The sequence below is a fragment of the Bos indicus genome, chromosome 10 (assembly GCF_029378745.1).
Source record: "Bos indicus isolate NIAB-ARS_2022 breed Sahiwal x Tharparkar chromosome 10, NIAB-ARS_B.indTharparkar_mat_pri_1.0, whole genome shotgun sequence".
Taxonomy (NCBI): Eukaryota; Metazoa; Chordata; class Mammalia; order Artiodactyla; family Bovidae; genus Bos; species Bos indicus.
In genome coordinates, this window is record NC_091769.1 from 14562363 (window position 1) to 14585445 (window position 23083).

Here is a 23083-nt window from a genome sequence, read left to right on the forward strand (position 1 = left end):
GCAATGGGATAAGAATGTGGGAAACTGAGCAAAGGAATTTTCCTGAAGTTACACAAGAATCAAATAGAGACAAAATGGGATCTAGAGTTTTCTTTCCCTTCTACTTCTACCTAGCACCCTCCCGTAAATTCCATAAGATCCCTGAGGGTTTTGGTGACTCAGGAGTCAAAAGGCTGCCTTCACTGCTTTAAACTCCTAAAATACAGATTCACCCTTGCCTGCCTTCTTCATACTTCCCTCCTCTTGTTAATGTGCTGTCACAGTCCCCATGGGGAGTCATAACAAGGCCTCTCGCCACACTCTTCCATAAAAGATGATGCTACATGCCGCTAAAATGTGCCATTTAAAAAGTCACAGGTACATCTGTGCCTTAAGCACAGAATCTTTAATATCAGACTGTCTTTAATCCAGCAGCAACACTGCCCCCATCCTCTGTCAGTTCAGTCTCCCTCTTTCTGTGAGATAAAATGGGTCTTCTCCATGATTTTGTTACCTATATATAGCATTTGGAGTTGGCTGAAATAAGATAAGGGATGGAAGTTATCCTTAAGAAGGGAAAAAATGAGATGATTCAGCTTAACTAGAGCATGGTGGTTTTACTAAGATATGAAGATTTCAGCCCCTTTCTGTGTTTTTGTTTCTGATTTTCAACTCAGACCTTAAGATGTGTTGTAGTTCTCCTCATGTGAATTATAGAACAAAATAAAGGTCATTGCCATGTAAGGGGTTTATAATGGGGAAAAGAACCCACATGGAATTAACTGCTCTTCTTCCTTGAGCCTTTATGACAACAATCAGCATGAAAATGAAAAAAAAAAAGAAGTGAGACCACTAACAGGCGTACAAAGTGTCTAAACAAGGACAAGCTGGGAAGATTGATCCTGCTCTAAAATACTTGTTTGACTCTCGTAGAGAGATCCCACCGATTCAGTTGACCAGGTGATTTTTAGGACTGTTCACCCTTCTTGCTGCTCTTTAAAGACTTCAGGGCTACACTTTAGAATGAAAAAGAGTATGTCCACAGTAAAAACTGATGGTCTTCATTCCTAGGGGCAGGGAGCACCTAAAACGCTTTAGGGCAGGGTTTCTTCGTTTCAGTGCTTCTCTCTTCTCCCACGGAACCAACGGCTTGAGAGTCCCACGGTTCTTTCTCACTAATTAGTTACCCCATTCGTACTCTTTTCTTAATTTATTTATTTTAATCGGAGGCTAATTACTTTACAATACTGTGATGGTTTTTGCTATACGCTGACTTGAATCAGCCATGGGTGTATATGTGTTCCCCATCCTGAACCCCCTCCCACCATTCATACCCTTGTGTCACCCGAATCACAACGCAGATCTGTAGGAGGGAAGTAAGCAGTCATATTTGGAAAAGCTGGACTTTTCAGCTGGTCCTAATTGGGTCAAAAAATGAGTCAGCACATGCCCTCCTCTATCCTCGCATTTTTAGCGCCCAGAACGAAGCACACACATCTAAAAAAGGCACCAGGTCAGTCGTCAGGTTCTTACTCTGAGTGTGCTATCCAAGTACATATTTTGGTTTGTGATTCTCTTTGGCCGGCTATTATAAACTTACTAAGGTCGGTGGTGAATAATCTGACAGGCTTTTCTCTAGGAGTCAGACTGAAAGCCCCATCTTTAGCACCTGCATTTTGCTCTTTTCACTTGGGTCCTCCTCGCTCTTTCTGCCTTTGTTCACCTCCTCTCTCCAGCAGTCTCTTGAGTCCAAAGCACAGAACAGTCTGGCTCAGTGTGCTTGGTTAATTGGAGTGTCATCCCGTCCTCTGAGACCCCTCTTCAGCATGATCACTGTTTTACTGAAGTGGTCTGAATGATGTGTTAAATGATGAAAGCAAGGTCCGTGGCTTAGAAAAATATCTCTAGATAGGTGAAGAGCACATTCAGAGAGTCACACAAGGTCATTATCATCAAAGTAGCACTGTCTTCTGAAGATTTGATGGGTTGTATTGTTCTGACAGAGTTAGAGTTTTTCTTGTGAGCTTCAAAACCACTTTAACCATGTTAAAAATATTCAAGGAGCACTATGCCATTCACTCTGTGTGGAGTATCATTTTCTTCTTCTCCCCAAGATACAATTTAAATACCCATCCTTTATGACACCAACTCATCTCTCCAGCTAAAAGTAATTTCTTCTCCTGACCTTCATCTACATCTTCCTTGTGGCACGAGCATTTTTCACTTTGTAGTATATTAATTTATTGCTATGTCATAGATCCTTATGACAGAATTTAAATCTGATTCTCTCGTAATCTCCTGCCCTCTCTAGCACAATTTCACTGCCCTAGTGGTTACTCAGGAAATCTTTGGGGCTCAATTTTTTCTTACTTTCGTAATGATTTTAAAGTAGTTTCTGAAAATTAAGATCAGAGTAAAAGTTTGATGAAGTCTTTAACGTAAGCACTCACAAACATTTGCTGAACGGATCACAAGTGTTTTGAATATGAAGACGAGTTTTGACTCAGACCTAGATTCAAATTCTACTTCAGCCAGTATAAACTATAGATCGTAGGGTAAATCATTTAATCTCTTGGGGCCTTTAGATGGAGGCTCCATTTCAGAGCTTGTGAAGAGGTCACAATGAGAAAATTAAGCCATTATCTCTTCTCTTTAAGAGGAATTACCTTTTGAAATGTTCACATATGGGTTCAAAAAGCCTACAAATTAGGGTTAAGGGCTTTCCTGGTGGCTCAGATGGTAAAGAATCTGCCTGAAATGTGGGAGACCCAGGTTCGATCCCTGGGTCGGGAAGATCCCCTGGAGAAGAGAATGGCTACCCACTCCAGTATTCTTGCCTGGAGAATTCCATGGACAGAGGAGCCTGGCATTGAAGCGCACTCATTATCTTCCACTCTCACCTCAAACTCCACTGAAAACGGTCACAAAGAGATTTTTTAAAGCTTTATTACCATGCAGAAAGGGAAAGGAGACAACAGCAACCAGATTTTGGGTGTGGGAAAGCAGATGGCCAACAGTAAACAGCTTAAGGGGACTGAGAGTACTGTAATCTGAAGCCAGCAGGAAAGAAAAAGGAAGCACCTGATTTACTTTAAGCCACCGAGGACGCTCAGGAATTGGTGGCACAGGTATCTGAAACTCAGAGTGGAAGTGAGGCCAGAGAAGAGAATTGTGTTAGTCTGTCTGAGAAACAGTTAAGCTGTTTTGACTAATAGTTACACTGTCTGACTCAGTGATTCTTTCCTTAACTCAGTCACCCTCCGAAGCCCTACACAAGAGGAGTTTGTATGTCAGGAGAGGAGTAAGTAGAGGAATTTCTCTGAGAATAAACTGAGTGATACCTGGCACTGTAGGAGGCTGAGTCTCATTCCTGATGCAGAGGCATTAAATGAAAGTTTAGCTTCTGAATGTGGAGACTCCCAGCCGTCCTACCACACCCTGTTTCTGGGACGCTGGCAGCCAAAATTACCTTTCAGGTAGAATATTGGAAGAGACCTTCTTGAGGAAAATATGACCAAGAGGTCTTAAAGATCCAGGCACTGGGAGTTTCCTATGGAACAGTCCAGCTAAATGGCATTACCTAAGCCTACAGGCTCTACCCGTAAAGTGCAGTTTCAGTCAGAATTTCTGCTACTGCTCTCTGCTAAGTCGCTTCAGTCGTGTCCGACTCTGTGCGACCCCATAGACGGCAGCCCACCAGGCTCCCCCGTCCCTGGGATTCTCCAGGCAACAACACTGGAGTGGGTTGCCATTTCCTTCTCCAATGCAGGAAAGTGAAAAGTAAAAGTGAAGACGCTCAGTTGTATCCGACTCTTAGCGACCCCATGGACTGCAGCCTACCAGGCTCCTCCGTTCATGGGATTTTCCAGGCAAGAGTACTGGAGTGGGGTGCCATTGCCTTCTCCAGATAAACCCTGCTGCTGCTGCTGCTGCTAAGTTGCTTCATTCATGCCCGACTCTGTGCAGCCCTATAGACAGCAGCCCACCTGGCTCCCACGTCCCTGGGATTCTCCAGGCAACAACACTGGAGTGGGTTGCCTAACATTCATTAATTTACATATATATGTTAATATAACATTAATAAATTTTATTGAACACTTCTTATGTGCCAAATACTTTACTGGGTGCTGGGGACACATTGGTAAATAAAACAGGCATGTTCCCTTTCCTTGTTGAACCTACAATGTAGTTAGGAGACAGGTGATAAACAATAGTAATAAACATATATATATATTTTAAGAAGGCACTTTGAGAAGTAAGCTCCTTTTTGAAATAACATCTAGGCAGTGAATGTTTTACCAAGTGAAAAGAATTACGGAGCATTATCTAGACTCAGCCCCTGCCTCTAAATATACTGAAGAACCTACCTCTTCCCAGCTTTTGAAACAAACAAACAAAACAAACAGAAATGTAACTTCGTCTGGTCAGTCCATGGCTGCAGCTTTGTTTGCTCCCCTAGCCCGTGGTGCCCGCGAGCCTGGTCTGGGGGGTGACGGACGGCTCTGGATACCCTCTGAGCAGCTGCTGTCAGCTTCTCTCAACCATGACAGCTTAGCCTTTGGTGTGTTCCACAGATAACCAGTTTTTCCTCCTCTTCCTTTTCATAATCACTGTCAAGAACCTGAGTGGACATTGACTCTTACTATAATGTGTTGTCTGCTGCTCCATCTAGTGAAATATCTTACCCGTTGATCGAAGTTTCTGCTGAAAACCATCAGAAAGCAGAAGGGTTAAAGCTGAAGGGTCCTAGGACAAAGGACATTTCAGTGGGAGATTGTATAAGAAAGTGGGTAGAAGTGTGGCTCTGAAATTCTCGTCGTGGGCCTCTTTCCCTTCCATTGAAGAATACTGAGGAAAAGAGCATGTAACAGTTTCTGTCACTCATGCCCCTGCCTGCATGCCCCTTTTTGTAATTGTCTTAACTTTATTTTTTTCTATTGTCATTTTTTTGTCTGAAATTTTATGTAACTTATTGCAAAAAGAAGCTGTTAAAATGACCTTTGGCAGATGATGGATTGACTGGTTCAGTCCTCTGCCGGGTCTGTGAAGGGATCCAGCTGTCTCAGATTACCATGCCTAAATGCGCATTTTCCAAGGTTGTCAGTGATGGTAGTGCTGGGAAACTGGCAGACAAAGTGAAGTGTTTCCCACTGAATGAGGCATTGTTGAGCTTGCTTTGTGCTCAGAGCTATCATGAACAACCATGAGATTGACAGAACAAGATGGAACAGGTGCTAGCAATCCCAGCTAAGCATTTTGTTATTTTGATGGATTTCAGACAGTTTTTAAAGTTTTTTCAACAGCACTTGTCCAAATCGTGTATAAACACAAGCACACACAGTTTAGACTTTTAAAACATTTGAATCAAGTCTTGATACAAAAAATAAAGAAATAAAGAGAGGACAAAGCAGTTGTTTAAAAACTCGTACTCCAACGTTTGAAGAATTGTCAGTAGAGGATGGGCAGTCTGCTACTTTATGACAGGCAGGCCGGACTTTCTGAAGCTGCTGCTGCTGCTAAGTCACTTCAGTTGTGTCCAACTCTGTGCGACCCCATAGACGGCAGCCCACCAGGCTCCCCCGTCCCTGGGATTCTCCAGGCAACAACACTGGAGTGGGTTGCCATTTCCTTCTCCAATGCATGAAAGGGAGAAGTGAAAGTGAAGTCGCTCAGTCGTGTCCGACTCTTCGCGACCCCATGGACTACAGCCCACCAGGCTCCTCCATCCATGGGATTCTCCAGGCAAGAGCAGTGGAGTGGGGTGCCATCGCCTTCTCCGTTCTGAAGCTAACACAAAATAAGAAGTCCACGGTTTTCTATTTAGTATAAAGAAGAATTCTCTGGGGCTTCCCTGGTGGTCCATGGGCTAAGACTTCACCTTCCAGTGCAGGGGGTATGATTACGATCCCACATTTTGAACCCCCACAAGCTGAGACCCCACATACCTTGTAGTCAGAAAACCAAACCAAAACAAACAAACAAAAAACAGAAGCAATATTGTAATACATTCAGTAAAGACTTTAAAAATAGTCCACATCAAAAAAAAATTTCTAATGAATAGATCCCTGCACCCTTGCTGTTCAACAGTGTGCTGCCATCCCTTTAGAATTAAAATGACCCATCCCTAGAAGCATTTAAGTAGTGAGTGAAGACTTGTCTCAGGTTTGGGTTTTTTTTTTTAAGAGGTATTTTGTAGAAGAGCCAAGTATAAAATTAGACAAACTGCAGTCATTTATTCATTTAGTCACTTAGCAAATTTTTGTGTGTGACAAGTGTCTGACTCTTCGTGACCCCATGGACTACAGCCTACCAGGCTCCTCCGTCCATGGGATTTTCCATGCAAGAGTACTGGAGTGGGTTGCCATTGCCTTCTCCATCATAGAGTCCTATCAATACTCAAATCCAGTGATCCGGAATCAACTTAAAAATCCTCTCAAAGATCCTCCAGTCTGCTTTACATGCTTTGATTCTGACCTGAGTAATAATAACTTTTTTAGCATTTATTTAGACAACTTTTACACACCTTATCCTTGTATTAGAGACCAAAGTGTCTTTTAACTATTTAGAAGAGAGACATTAGAACTTATTAAGTCAGATCCCTCCTCTTATCAGTGAGGAAGCTCGGATCCTCTCTGGATCCCAGGGAGGGACTGGGCCTGCAGGTACAGCAAAAGCTACGACTGTGCAGAAGAAGCCCTGCAGCTGGGCCCTCTGATGTGAAGGGAAGTGCACTTTCCTCTATTGCTCACTGTTGACATCTTCTTGCTCAGTGTCATTCTGGAAGGATATCAACACTTTATGTATATGTAACACTTAACAAAGCCATTTCATATTCATTGTCTCATTTAAGCTTCTTCCCACCGTGGTGGGAAGTGACCAAAAAATCAGCAATTTAAGGTATCCAAGATCATTCCACCAACTTTGATCCGTAAACGTCAAAGTTCCTACATGGCAAATAAGGAAACTGAGATCTAGAGAAATTAAAGGACTTTTCCAGAAAGGCTAGATGATTGGACCAGGCAGCAGCAGTTAAATATCCTGACCCTGGGTGAAAGTCTGCTTCTTCCCCTAAGCTGTAGAAAAGTAGATCAGTAGTTCTGAAGAAAAGAGTGAGAAATGGTAAATGTAAATGAGCAGGAAATTAGATAAAGGGAAAGACTGGTTTATTGTGACTCAACTCATCACTGCTTTTCACAGGATTGCTACCTACACTATCCCTATGGTTGGTTCAGCTTTATTGTATTTTGAAATGTATTAAAAAAACAATGTATTAAAAAACGTTTTTTTCAGAAACCAAGACCTAGTTTATTTTTCTTAAAGAAACACAAAAATTAACCTAATCTCCAGTATGTCTGCTGAAATAAAGTAGAAGTGGATAGGTAAAAGTTCCATCTAATCAGTAAACATTTATGTAGTACTGCCCTGTGTTAGCAGTAGGGATAGAAAAACTTTGTTCTTAGGAGCTCCTTGACTCGGAGGGGAAAAGATCAGTAAAAGTGCAATGGAAAAACGCAGAGGGGGCGTCCCTGGTGGCTCAGTGGTAGGAATCTGCCTGCCAGTGCAGGAGACATGGGTTCGATCCCTGAACTGGGAGAATCCCATATGCAACAGAGCAATTAGGCCTGTGAGCCACAACTATTTAGTTTGTGAGCCTCAGCTATTGAAGGCCAAGTACCCTAGAGCCCGTGCTCTGCAGCAAGAGAAGCCACCGCAACTAGAGAGTAGCCTCCGCTTGCCTCAACTGCAGAAAAGCGTGTGCAGCAGCAAAGGCCTAGCAGGGCCGAAGATGGATAGATAAATAAAATTCTTTGTAAAAAGCAAAGTGCGCAGGACTGGGCAAATGAGCAGGAGAGCTGACATCAATGTCAAGGGTAGCATTTCAGTTATCTATTACTCTGAATAAACTACCCAACATTAGTAGCTTAAAATAACAGTCATTCATTTTTTCTCAGGATTCTGTGAGTCGGGAATCCTAGTAGGGCTCAGCATTCCATGTAGCATCCTCTCATGAGGGTGCAGTCCGGAGGTGCTTAAGAATGGAAAATTCAGGATGCCTTCACTTGCATGCATGGAATCTTGGTGTGGGGACAGCCACTCCATATCTCTCTCTCCCCTCCATGCCTCCTCTCTCCCTTTCTCAAGGAGCAGCAACACACAGAGAGGCCACAAGTGTGAGCATATCTCCTGATTGTGACTCTTTGAAATGCCTAGAAATACAAGTGTGGCTTAGATTGGGTTTCATAGACCGTACCCCAGCACTGATGTTTACTCAGGGTTCCCATAGCTACCTGACTCCACTGAGCAGTTCAGAGGTGGAGGACACCCCTACCCAAGCGAGGTCTCTAGGGACTGTATAAGGATTAAAGCTACCCACTGTTAGAGGACACAGGTCAGCATTATATGATCATACTGAAAAAGTGTCATTTCTTAATTCTTACTGTAAAGATGAGAACGGTTGTTGAATTCATAAGCACATGAAATGTTTTGGGGGACAGTTAACTCTAATCTTTTTTCCTTCTTGAAACCCTTTAGTCTTTAATAAGAAATAAGTCAGCTAAATTCATCATAGTGCTGAAATATGTGAAAATGATTATTCTAACTAGTGATGTAAGAGTGCCTTGCCAGTTAAAACATGGTTGTTTTTACCATTAATGCTACAATACTTTAATAAACATAGTATACAAATTTCTCGGTATTAGAGGAAGCCCCAGTTAAAACCATCAACCACTAACACTGAGAAGTTTGTATACTATGTTTGTTAAAGTATTGTAGTGTTAATGGAAGAAACATCCATGTACCACCAAGCTGACTAAGCTCTAGGAGACATCACCATCAGGGGCTTACCATAATCAGCAAATGCTCATGGTTAGCCTAATGCAAAATACATATTTCTTGTGTCACGGAGGATGTATGAAAGTTTATGACTTAGAGTTTGCCCTTGAACAAGTGAAACTTACCAGGCATTAGGTATATAGGAAGATGTTACCGGCTGGGATATGATACACTGCCCAGTGAATAGTATGGACAGAGAGGGTATGGATTTTGTCCTCCAAATTGTTTTCTGGGACTAACTCCCGGCTGAAGAGGAGAAATAATTTGAAACAAGTTCTGAAAGGGTAGGTAGCTTGGAGTCATCGATTCATCTGTTACCCTATCTCAGATTCCACACAGGAAAACCACCCTCACTATTGCATTTTGAGTTGTTCAAAATTTTGAAGAACGTCTTTTTCTATTAGAAAAGTAAAATGTTTGCTTTCATCCATCATGACTGAACTTATCTCTCTTTAATTCAGAGTCTCTCACTGAATTTCTTCTCAGTGCACAGAACACCATCAAAAGAGACCTTTGCAATTGTTTTTAAGAGACTTTTAGAGATTCAGTTATATACTCAGATATCTTAATTAGCATTGCTCTGAGTGAAGCTACTGATGGAAATCAACTTGAAACAATTAGAATGTCTTCAAAGCTTTAAAGTGGGTCTGTTTAAATGCAGGGTTGGGGGGGGTGCCTTTTATTTTAAATCAATTTGCTGGCTCGTATTTACTGTGGCCTAGTTGAAGTTATATATTGCATTTAAACCACAGTGTTCAACTAAAAAATTAGTCAGGCAGAGTTTTTGGTCTACTATAGTATAGTATAGACAGATAGATTGTATGTGTTTTATATATGTGTGTATATATCACACACATATTCATATATACATATATATGCATAGACATACAAAACTCTTTTTATAAGGGAAAAGGGAAGAAAATAACACAATTAAAATAGCATTATGGGAGAAGGAGGAGAATCATGTGTTTTAGGACAGCAAGGTTAGAAAGACCAAGGACCATTTAAAGATTCAAAACAATAGCGTTTAGCATGAAATCTACTTTTTATCATCCTTACCCAGCCATCAGAATGAAGAAAGACAGTGTCCAGCTGCAGCAGTAGTTTGGTAGCAGGAGAATTAGAAGTAAAGGTACTAGTGCCTGAGGGGTGGGTCATGAATTAATAATTGCTATGTGGCGGATGAGCCCCGTCAGAATAGGTGAAAATGAGGAAGTTGCCTTGCAGAGCGCTATCAATCACTCAGTGACCATAACTTCCAGTAATTAGTGTATTTTATGGGCCTTTGCTTCAGTGGCTCGAAAGCACATATGCTCCAGTCACAGCTAAACTTTGCCAGAGTAATATTCCAGGATGATTTATCCTCCTGCTGCACTGGGATATAACCCTATATTAGGTGAAGATTGTGAACTAAGCTGCAATAAAGTGTAAGTTTAGGTACAGTTTGCCCAGGTTGAGACCTCAATGTATCATGCTTTTCAGCATTCATGGTTAGACTACAGCCAGCAATCATTTTTTACAGTAAAACAAATAAAGCAATTAAAGGAGCAGCATTAGGATATTGTACTTGTGAATTACTGTTGCCCTGGCCCCATTTAAGTGTCCACTGTTATAAACCCATTTCTAATTTAAAAAGAAAAAAAAATCCACTGAATTAGAAACATTTATTTGTAATGATATCTTTTCTCCATTATTACTAGTAATCAGTGGAATAGAATGCAGGACCTTCTGAATGATGGATAAACGTTTGATTTATTTCTTTGTGCTGCTGTGTTTGGGATCCTTAAGTTAAAACAAATTTACTTTTTATCAGTGGGCTCTGGTGAGGATAAGTCATTCCTTCTAAAATATTGGGACGTTAAGAAGCACTCCTGATGGGAACCTCACCGGTAGGCTCTTTCTACACAAAGGAAGCGTTATCTGTGAGCCCTCCAGAGCGCTTGGCACTTTTTGAACAGGCGTCAGGAGTTATTTGCTGTGGCTCACCCACTGCACAGGGAGTCTCATGGGGCCTTTGCCGACCAGGGGCCTTTGCCATTGCCAAAACATCTGTAGAGTCCAGGGTTCCCAGTAATTTAACAAGCTTTGCCACCAACCTCCAGTATGACCTTGGGCCAATTAATTAAGCTTCCTGTGCCTCCATTGAGCCATAATTCTGTTTGTGTTAAAGAAATCCTTGGAATGATAGGAAAGCATTATGCGAAAAGTATAAATTGAATAGGGAAAACATATGCGTGGTCCCACTGTGTTCTTTTTAGGGTGAAATGTTTCTACGCCACTTTTCAATGTTTAGTGATGGTTGTTCTTAAATTTCCTGAAATAGACACCAGTCATAAGCCCATTTCACCAAACAGGGAAGGAAAAGTGTTCACAGTTTGATGCTTTCATTCCATTTGTTATTCCATCTTTAATTTGCAATGTATTATAATGTCATACAAGTTAAAACAATAATGGTAAAACAAACTAATTGTCTTTAATTAAAGGGAATTAGGTTTTGATTTTAATATATTTGATGTAGCGAGAACTGATAACGTGGAGGGTCCCAAAGGTTGTTAGGGCATATTTCTGTGGGGCCTGATAGTGTTAGTAATAACCCTCTTCCTCATAGTTCTAGACATGAACAAATATGTCACTTCATCAGTCTCTGTTACTCGCACTTATGCCCCTCCGCAGGGGTTGCAGATTCCACAAGTTATCAGCTAATGGCGTTATACATTAAAAATTGAAGCTTTCCTCACTCCGAGGCCCTTCAAGGCTTTGTTCTTAAGCCCTAGACACTTTGGAGTGCAGCTGCAAACTATAGGCAGAAGATTAAATTAATTTGTAACTCTTTTTTTTTTTTGGTATACTGTATTAGTAAATCCTCCACATTTAATTGAAACTCTGCTTCAAGACGCTTTGTGTTACTGTGTTCTTTGTTGTCACTTTAACCTCCCAAGCACTTTAGCACTGGTAAATTGCTGTTATATCCTTCGGATTGTTTTTAAACCATTTAGTAAGAGGACAGCGAAATTGATACATGGGAAGAAAAGTAAAATCTTAGGGTAGGTTTTGAGGTATTTAATATTTATTATGGTCCTTTGCCAGCATAGTTTCAGATGATTTAAACTCTCTCTCTAGGACTGTGTAAATTGGTCTTGGGATGAAATCTCACCTAGGGAATTTTATGTAATCCAATAGTTAAGTCTGATTTTTTTTAAAGTTTCCCTGTGTCTGAATGTTCCAAAGTGCTGCTACAATCATGTAAAATGAGGGTTTAACTGCAGTGTATGGTCTAAAGGCAAAATCCTTCTGTGGAAATTTAACTGTGTAAGATGTGCACAGGTAATTCACAAATTTTAGAACATTTCAGACTATAAAGTCCTCCTTCGGCTATATCACTGACTATGTTGAAATCCTTATTTTCAATTTGCAGTTTTGTTGAGAAACGTAGAATATGTCTAAATTAAGAATTCATAAAACTCCAGTGCTCTTTAACATAACTGTAAATTTAAAACAACTCCCCCACTGTTGATATTCTAAGTTGGAAAGTTGGTCACCAAAAACATATCCTGAGTTTATGTCCTACACTAGCTTTCTGGCTACAGCATATGTTTTCTCTTTATCCTTTATGACTTCATGACAGTAATGATCTTTACTGTTAACAGAAGCCATTGTTGTTGCTTTGTAAATAAATGTCTTCTGCCCTGACTTTTTGTTGAAATGCAGAAGTTTCTATCATGCAGTTGTTATTATCTGGCAATTGTTATAATCACACCCCAGATATATTGATTATTTAAATTATAAAATCCAACTTATTCAAATAATGCTAAGTCAGTAGTATTTCATAGATTCTGGACAAATTAAAAGATCAGTAAGATGACGCTAAGGAACCATCCTAGTTTTACAGTGAAATGTTAGTAGTTTACTGTTATTTAAGTGTATTCCTAACAGGTAAATGTTTTCAGAGTGTTTAACAGTTTACTGAATCTGAAGTATTTGGAATTAAAATGCACTTTTTTATTTAATGTTAAACAGAATCCTGTCCCTCCCCCATCTCTGCCTCCACTCCTCCAAAATAAATAAAGCTTTTCCAAATCTTTTACAATATGAGTTGTTCCCCTCCTGGGAATGAAAAGGATGTTAGAGTCATCTGATGAATTGCTGGCACGTACATGGATCCACATTTTTCAATATACTTTTTTTTAACTGGACTTAAGCTGCCTAAATTTAAATGCTTCTTTTGTAAAGATGATAAAAGAGAGCAATGACTTCTATTGGCTTAGCCCTAATCTGTTTGCTTTGTTGTGATTCTTTTTTTTTCTTCTTTAACTGTTAACCTATTTATAAATCTAAATCTACATACAAAGGTCATTGGTTGGCTGAACTTAAACCATTTTACTCAGTAAATTTAATTAAGAAAATACAGTGCAACTCATAAGCAAATGAGTTTTTTCCTAGTTTTAAACCAAACCACCCTCTTGAGTGCTGATTGCCTTGCCCGACCCCTGGTGATACAGAAACAGGCAAAATTAAAAAGGACATTAAAGCTTCATTAAATCTGAAACACATTTAGTACAGTGACATATCTGCAGGCCATTTCAGAGAAGATTACATACTCTCTTTTGTAAGTTTCCTAATTTATAATACCTTGACAATAAAAACTGGGGAAATGCAAGTAGATTAATAGACCAGTAGGGGTAAAAGATACAGAATGGCCCCAGGTCTGTCTGTCTCTGAAATAGTCACTCATAGCATATTTGCTCCCTCTTCCCCATAAGGTTTCAGTGTTTATTTTGAGTTTTGACAGCCCCAGCCTTATCTGCTGAGAGCCCCTTTCCTTTTTTACCTTCTCCTAATTGAACTTGATAAAAAGATTCTAGGGCCTGGCTGTATATTTCCTTCTGTTTTGTCACAAGACAAATAGTACAGAGAACATAAACATCGCAGCTGCATTAAACCTAAAAGGACGGAGACTTACGTGGAAGGCAGTTCCCTCTCCCAGAGCCTTAGAATGACAGCTTTGGTGCCACCCTTACAATGCTGCTGCCAGTTTTCACTGACGCAGAATTGGGATCCTTGGCTTGCCGCTGAACAACCCAGTGGCGACACTGTGAAAGAGGAAATGATTGTTGTGCATCTCTGGTCAAGAACTAGGAACCATTCTCTGCCCCCTCACATCTGCAAGATGCCTTAGAAACAGTCCTCCCAGGAATGTAGTTGACAAGTAAGACTGAGCTTCCACAGGATATCAGGAAAGTACACACAAGTAGAGCCAGTCCCACGGATGATGAGTTTGCTTATTCAAGCACTGCCACCTGTTCCCAAGCAGGCTGGTACAGAGGCTCCCAGCTGAATTTTCTCTCTGTTCTCTTGCATGGAGGTCTCTGACAGAGTAAATCAATGACATCAGCCAGCCTTATTACCTTTTATCACTCATGAGAAGGGAGCCAAGTTGATGCGTGCACGTGCCTAAGTCAGCTATAGTCTCACCTCTCCATAGGACAGTGGTACCTTAAGAATTTGAGGTTTTGTGTTGAAGTGGGAAAAGTTTACATTTTTCATCTTATCCCATTTTGTTTAAAGCCTTCCATTTATCATTGCTTAGTTCTTTTATCTGCAAGAACCAGTGGCCAGTGTTGACATAGTAAGCCAGGTGGACAGAAGTCTTCCGTAGGCCCTAATAACATGTTCAGCATATACCAGAGTGAAGGGTGCAGCACCTGTGGAAGGACTTCAGATCGAATGTTCTAAATGTTTTCTAGTAGTTGTTAAGCTGTCACCTTTTTCAGATGAGAGACCCTCCTCTTGCTACTTTTTTCAGTCCAAATGAAAGAGTGTGCAAAGCTCATAATCTGCAGATGGGTGTGGTGATAGGTGACAGCCTTTGGTGAGCTGTCACCAAAGGCTGTCAGTTCAGTACAGAATGGGGCAAATGCCTAGCCCACCCATTTCTACCACGGAAGACCAGAGTGGGTCCTCCTGAATCAATGTACACATTCTCATTGGCCAGAAACACACTGTATTTACAAAATCGTAAGTCAAATTGATGGTCAGTGTTGGGTGGGGGATACAGTGGAGGCAGTGGAGAGCTGAGTCGCTTCCCTTCCTAACTAATAGTAATAGCAGTATATAGACAGACATAATCATGCAAAGCTGTTAAAAGGAGTTTAACATTCACACTTTTTTTCCTTCACTTTATACTTGAATGGATTAACGACGTCCACCAGATGAAACAATGATAGTATAACTTTATATCTTGAAAATCTGAGAACTTTGAATATATAAGAAATGAATGCAAGGTAACAAAACTTACCAAGTATTCCAAAACATATATATATATATATATACATCCAAATGAGTGCTGACCCTTTCCAAGTAGTCACCTTTTGTGGTCATATAAGTTTATTGGTTTTATTGGTCATATAGGTCAATAGGTTTATTCCTATTACGTTGCTGAAGCACGCACTGATTTTAGAACTTTAAAAATTAACCTCAGCACCTTCATGTCTATCCTTATTAAGGAACAAAATATTCTTTGAAGTTGGCTTTGGGTTTTGTTGACTGCTGCTGCTGCTACGTCGCTTCAGTCGTGTCTGACTTTGTGCGACCCCATAGACGGCAGCCCACCAGGCTCCCCCATCCCTGGGATTCTCCAGGCAAGAACACTGGAGTGGGTTTCCATTTCCTTCTCCAGTGCATGAAAGTGAAAAGTGAAGGGGAAGTCGCTCAGTCGTGTCTGACTCTTCGCGACCCCATGAACTGTAGCCCACCAGGCTCCTCCGTCCATTGGATTTTCCAGGCAAGAGTACTGGAGTGGGGTGCCATTGCCTTCTCCATTTGTTGACTAAGGCCATTCAAACCTTAGCCAACAAATAATTTACATTATCAAAAAGCAGAGGGGTATAATTTTAAGTTCAAGATAAGATGCACTTCTAATAAAATGAAGTCATTCTCCTGTTACTTGAAATGATTCTAAACATAGTTTCTAAAGAGGAGTTCAGAAATGTTTGAGCAATGTCAGTGTCTTTGAAATAAATATGCAACTTCTCAAGATATAGAAAGGTAGTGTAATACGTTGGAAAGAATCCTGGATTCGGTTGCAAATCTTGGGGTCAGTCCCCACACTTATTAACCAGGTGGAAATGTCTTCAGTGGGACTCTGGGGTTCTAGTCTGGAAAATGGATTGATGTTTCTTGGATCCATTCCAACTTCAAAGTTCCCTATTGTAGCAATTCTACTCTTAAATAGTTACAAATACATATAAAGGATTTTGAGCTTGAAGATGTGCCACATTATGAAGTTGCAAAATTTAGCCACTATTTTCTTTAAATAAAATAGTACAGTCTTATACTATAGTCTTACAGTATGTTTGGTAAATTTGATCTTATCACTGTATATTAATCCTGTTCCTGGTTGAATCATTTTGTTTCCACAGGTGAGAATTCAAAGACCAAAGTTAAGTGAGAGGTGTAGAAACACATAGCGGTTTACAAAGCAAGCAAAATTAGAAGCTCTAAGGATTCATTTTCCAAATTTCAGACCTATTGTTCCAGCTCCACGATCTCGAAATGCCATTTTCCTACTAGTAATAGCTCTTTCCTTTTAACTATGAATGGATGGGGGACAAAATGAAAATAGTGGCAAAATTTCCTGTTTCATATGGCCCATCCCCATTTCCTACAACTCTTTTTATAATTCTTATAAATGAAAATTCTACAGAACAGTCGGCTCAGATCAATTAAATGTTCCCAGTTTTACAAGAGAAAAAAACCAACAGTCTCCTATGATTTTACATCTCTGTCTAGAAGAAGCTGTTGTACACTTGTAAATGTGAATAATGCCTGTGCAGCTGAGAATATTCCTAAGAGAAATGACATAAGGATAGTGTTTAGTTGTTAAAATTAGAATATTTTATCAGGGAATACAGCGTTGTCCAATGTAAATGTTCATTCTAAATACAACTCTCAATGTAATTACAACAATAATTTAGTTTGTGTGTTTGAGGTTGTGAGCTTTTTATATTTGCTGAATACAGTTCTGAAATTTAGTACTTGTCTGTTTTAAGGAGATCTGCCCTGCATGCAAATCTATAACTAGACAAATATTATTTCCTTTCCCAGCTTGCTCTTGGGAGGTTTCCATATCCTCAGGTAAGATTGTTCATTACTGCCGTTTGCCACTGTGACATTCATTCCTATGTATGAAGGTACAGGGAGCAATTGTGAACATTTGAGCCACATACAAATAAATCTGTCCTGTTAAATTGAAAAGTGATATCTTAAAGGAGTCATTTAGAAGTCTCTATTGATTTTTGATTTTTTTTAAACTCCAGGTTTTTTCCCTCTTTGTTAAAGGTTGGAAGCCGTCATCGGGCTCTTCCTTTGTGTCCGCTGGTGATGTTTTCCTCATCCCAGCCCAGCCCCATGTGCTCATACAGAGGTTGGAAGAGAGGCCCAGCCTTTTCTTGATACAGTGTTTGAGTTTTTGGATTCAGTTAGTTATTTGAATTAAAGGATGGAGATGAAGGGTGAAAATATCTAATCTAGGTCATTATTTTTGCTAAGCAAAATAGGTGGACCCCCACTTTTACATGGATATGATTTTGAGCATTTTTGGTTTTTTAAATTTGCCCTTTCTATTTACATTTCTAAGAAAATAAACTATGTTATGTTATGTTATGTTACCGTTATGTTACCATTGCTGACAATAATCTCTGTGGTAATTTCTTTAAGATTTTTATTGTAGAAGGGTGTTAGCACTTCAAATGTTAAGCTTTCTGTGGTTTGATAATTGTTCCCCAGTGTGTGGGGAGAAAGAAGTGAACTGTCTAGAGGGATGAAAAATGAATCGTTTGACTGTTTTCCTCTGGTTGATGCTCACTGTTTTTTCTGGCATCTTGGTCTGTACAGGCCAAAGTGCCTGGAGGCATGTCTGATTTAAAGGTGGTGTTGGTCTCTGCTCTTTAAGCATCTATTAACTTGCTATTATTATGCAAATAAGTGTTGTATTACACATACTAATTTATGCATGGTTAGATTATGCAGATGCATCACAAACATGGTTATTGAATAATAGGATGGGGCTCATTCTCTCTGCCATCTTTATAAGCAGTTTTAAACAAATTCTCCTGATACCCATGTGAACATTTAAAGCCCCTTCACACACTGAAATGTCTCTTCTGTATCCTTTTTCTTTTACAGTTAAAGCCATCAGATAAATAGAGGAGAAATTGTCCAAGTTGTTAGGTTCAAGAGTGTCAGTCTCACTTTTCAAATGTGTAGGATTATTTGTTTAAACATAATCTTTTCCTTAAAGAGAAGCTCTGAAATGTAATCACTTGGCATGCATGCTCAAATTCAGTGACATTTTAGTGTATACAGCCTTGCTGCTTAGCTCTAGGTAGCCCATCAAATTAAAATCACATTTTCGGGATTTATAGCTCATTAGAATATTTATCTTGGTAAGCCTCTTATTCTGTCAGTAATTTTTAAACAATTCACTGTTTGGCCAATTTATGCAATCCCCTCATTTTGTAAATGAAGAGGCACTATACAACTTAACCTCTCAAACAAGTCTTAGTAGAAAGCTCGTAAGCCACCTAGAAAAAAATACCAAAGTTTGAGAATATAGCTGTGTTCTTGAGATTCCTAATGCCTAGAGTATTTAATCAGTGAAATTTGGTATGTGAGACGTCTAAGAAACAATTGCCTTTGCATTTGACAAATGAAGCTTTGGAAGACTGGTCGAATTTGGGAAGAGGCTGTCTGCCTTCCCAGTGTTGAATGTTTTCGGGACTGTGTTAAGCGTATATTTACTGGATCAGTCAAGTGGAAGTGGAAAACTCAAATGTGCTGCACTCCCTAGTTAGCAATCACTGATACGCCAGAGTGAGGGGAAAACTATTATTTCTTGGGTCATGACAGAGTATTGTCACCAAACTGGGGCTTTGAAATAATAGAAGTAGCTTTTGATGCCATCAGGTCTGTTTCTCAGGTCTCACAAACAGAAGTTTTTGCACTTCATTGTTGGCATCAATAATGACTTTTGATGGACTTGGCATTTATTTTACAGGCTTTGTACTATATACTGAGGATTGGGAAAGGATCCTTTTCTACCCTTACCTTTTGCCTTCAGATAAAACACATGAAGAAAAATAAACATTTTTATAGTATCTCAGGGACTGGATTATGAAACAATACCTTCTGTTTGGCCCGTATTATCTCATTTGAACCCCGAGCCACTCTGTGAGGTAGCCTCCCCTCACAAGTTGGGCAGACAGGATAGCTGATTTGCTCACTGTTGTACTGTAGCTGGTTTGAGGCCATTGAATCCCGAGGATGATGGGCAGGAGTGAATCACAAACTCTCAAGATTGGAAAGGGATCTCAGACAACGTCGAATCAGACCTCTCATAATATCTCTGAAAAACAAACAGTTGAACATGTCTAGTGATAGGAGACTCACTAGTTTACAGAGCAGCCCTAGAGTCACATCTTGATTTACCAGGCTTAAGGACTACCTCTTCTCAATTGTTACCCACTAGTCTGCTCCTTGAACACAGGAAAGATTTTCACATACCCTTAAGGTCTCAAAGTTTTGCATCCCTTCTATCCCCAGGGATGGTGCTGAGTCAAATCAGGGCACCAGATCTCAGCTCTCCTCACTAGTGGGAAGCTGAGGAGACTGGCCTCTTTGAAAGAGCTCTAGACCAGGAGCCAGAAGATTAGGGTTAGAACCCAGCTCTGGGATTTCCCTGGTGGTGTACTCATTAAGAATCCATCTGCCAATGCAGAGGACACAGGTTAGACCCCTGCCCTGGGAAGATTGCACATACCATAGTGCAACTTAGCCCCTGTGCCAAAACTACTGAGCCAGAACCCGAGAGCCTCAACTACTGAGTCCTTGTGTGTGGCTACTGAATGTGCCTAGAGCCCATGCTCCGAAACCAAAGAAGCCACCGTGATGAGAAGCTTGTGCACCACAACAAAGAGTAGCCCCCACTCTCTGCAACTAGAGAAAGCCCACTCACAGCAGCAAAGACCCAGAGTAGCCAAAAAATAAAAGTAAAAGAAATAAATCTTTAAAAAATGAACCCAGCTCTACCATAAGCTTCAGTCACCGCAGGCCTTAATTCTTGCTTTGTAACTCTTGGAGGCCTGTTTCCTCATCTCTAAAATGAGCCTGTCTGATTAGAAGCATGCAGAGCAGATGAGATTATGGATATGAAACCACTTGGGAAAGTACAGAGGGCCACCCTACTGGCCCTGATGTGGGACTGTAGCACAAAAGAGAACTTATAATCGTCAACCAAAGGTTGCAAGAGGATGTGTACGCAACCTGCCAGCTGCAGCTGGAGCAGAGCGTAAAACGAGCAGAAGGGAAGGAGGGGAGGAGAGGCCAGCTTCCAGACTCATCCTTCCCCCAGCCCAGCGTCAGCGCCGCTGACAGCATCGTTAGCAGCGTCTCCTCCTGCCGGTGACGCGGAGTGTACCCGGTGGGGATGCAGATGCAGGAGGGGTGCTAGGAAGATAGCCGGAAGAGTCAGTGGCCTGGGAACCACATGAAGGTTACAGGGCTGGATTTTCGTTGAAATAATCATTCTCCAGGAAACTTTATTGTTTGGGGGGTTGGTTTTTATTTGTTATTTGAAAGCACTATCTATTTTAGTTTCCTTTAGGCCTTAAAGTTGTGTAGCCTCATTGGCATGCAGTTTAGGGCTCTATGGGAAAAAAGGCTAGAAGTCGTTATAATTACCCAGTCTTATCACTACAGTTTATAGTAGGAGGAACAATGACGTCGGAACCACTAGCACCTTTCCGACACTGAGCCCCAGAGCACTCGCTGTTATGTGACTCAGGCTATACATCCCAGGCTATACACCTGCAGGATGGGATGTATACATTTCCAGCCTCCAGGTGAGTAGGCTGAGTCTCTGGGGCTCCAAGGCGTCTTGCCTTGGGGATGAATTGGTACAGTGAGAGCCGAGACTCGCAGGTGACTAAACGAGATGACTGGATCTGTGAACTCTGATTTTGGTTGACTGTTCAAACCACCGCCCTTCTGCCCTCTCAGCCCCACCAAGCCCTTCTCCTGGCCCACTTTCTCTGCCCTCAGCAGGCCTTCTGTGTAGATGAGAAGGGTTGTCCCATGGAAGATGATGGCAAAACCATTCCCCTGGAGCCTCCTGGCTTTTCTCACCATGTGTTAGCAGAGTGACAGGGGGTCTGGAGGCCTTGGAGCTCTCACTGACCCCAGTGCCGTTCAACTCTGGGTGCCTGTGAAGCATATTCTGCAATAGCATAATGAAAAATCATGGTTTTAAACATCTGGTAAAGAGATAGTATCTCAATTTCTTGAACAGTTTAGCTGTAATACTCTTTGGGAACAATGGGTGGGAGCTGTATGTAGTTAATCGTGTACATCCAAATCCAGTTGACTTAAAAAACACAATGGTGGGCAATGGTTGGTTTAATGCCACCATAATTTAGGGGAAACCAAAGAGATTGCCTACTAAAAATTGTTGTCCTTCATTCAGACTTTACAACCAGTGCCCTGCATTAGGGCAATAGTAAATCCATTAAGGAGACTTCTCAAGGGTTACGTCGGCTCTGACATTTGAAAATTTGGTAAGCAAGATGCCACGGGAAAGTGAAGATAATATGGATACACATGTGTTTAAGGTACTTTTGCATGTATAAAAATGTACTTCTTTTGGCTACATTTCCTGATCTTAGTTAATAAATTACATCAAAATGACCTGAAGTTAAAAAAAAGGAAAAAAAATCTGAGCAAATAGTGCCCCTGGTATTGTAAAGCTTTGAATGTTTTCACACCCCATTAATTTATTACTTCTCTTTCTTCATCTTTAAATTTCATTTTTTTTTTTCAAAAATTCCGACTCCCCGCTGCTGCAGTGATTTTCATCTTGTTGTTAATTTTCCCTGCTCCATATGGAGCTCCAGACATTTCACCTGGAGGCTGTACTAGATTTTGCTGTAGTGATCGTACTTCCGGAGGCCAAAACTGTCATTTAGGGTTCCTGGTGCATCTGTCTGCGCCAGGCTTTTCACTGGCATGGGAGAGTGTGAATAACAAATTGGATGCACCTGAGATTCAGATGATTAGTGTGTTTTGTGAATCTCCACGACTTGTAAGCAGATAGCTCTGGGGGTGGCGGGGAGGGCCGAACATCGACTGTGGGTGAATCTGTACTCACACCTTACATTTGGGGCTTTTCAAGGGAAGTGCAAACATCCTAGGCAGCCTGGGTGCAGAGAGAGTAACAAATATTTCATCCTGCCTTGTCATTGATTAGAAAAGAGCCTTTAATTTCATTTCACCCCATGTTGTGATTAATTTGCATTCTTTGTCAGAAGTTAATGGAGTTTTTTATGGTTCACTCTGAAATCCTTGAAGACATCAGACTTGATCTGATGTTTATACAACCGCCAGCGGAATTTTTTCGTTTGATTGATGGCAAGCTTGATGTTATTCCAAACGGCTTTTTAAGCTGTTTTTAAGAATTATTTGAATAAAATTCAAGCAAGATATTGTTGTAACGATCAAGATTATCTGTTAAAAATCTGTTTCAAATAAAGAAGATGATAAGTAGTAAAAAGGATCAAAAACATGAGATATAGTACATGGTGATGTTATTTGTTAAAATACATAAGAATGGCATTCAAATAAAATATTGCAGTATGTAGAGATCACTTTTATTGAAAAAAAATACCATCATCTGACCAAATAGAATAATTAAGGCCAAGGTAGAAGGAATGTCTGCATCTTTGGGATTAAAAATCTTTACAAGTGGCGATTCTCATTTATTCTGCCACCTTTTGCCACCAGTGTACAGAGTAGAGATCTACTGTTCTTAACTCAGGGAGACAGGGTCTGTCAGGCCTGTTAGCTGAACAAAATGATGACATATTACTTGTCTCAATAAAGAGGCATTCTTAAATCCCAATACAAGTTAAACATAAGTGGATAAGAGGATTTTAAGTGAAAGATATGTATTCTTAATAGTATAATGACTGGACTTTTTCACAAGATAGTACAGAAATGAAAATATCCTGTTCTTAAAAAGCAAAAACACCCCACTTGTTCATGGGTTAGAGGAAGGTCTGTTCACCCCTTGTACACTGTATATCAAAGTATGAAGGAAGCTATGGCGGCATGTGCTCAGAACCCCCTGCTGCTGACCAAGGAAATATGTTTTGCAAATGCTTTTTGATTACTAATACCATTTGTTTGATTGGGGGACTGCCTTGCTTCAGCAGGTTCTGGCTTT

The 23083-nt window shown here is 40.5% G+C and overlaps 1 protein-coding gene across 13 annotated transcripts in view; it reads left to right on the forward strand.

Annotated features, from left to right (window-relative positions):
- Window positions 1-23083, forward strand: part of MAP2K5 (mitogen-activated protein kinase kinase 5) — a 268500-nt gene that overhangs the window by 166855 nt on the left and 78562 nt on the right. For 10 of the 13 annotated variants that reach the window (XM_070796953.1, XM_070796958.1, XM_070796962.1 and 7 more), the window contains exon 17: window positions 16915-16944. The exons of the other annotated variants lie outside the window; for them this stretch is intronic. In XM_070796953.1, the coding sequence (XP_070653054.1) occupies window positions 16915-16944 (30 nt within the window). The remainder of the gene's footprint in view (window positions 1-16914; window positions 16945-23083) is intronic. 13 annotated transcript variants of the gene reach the window in all.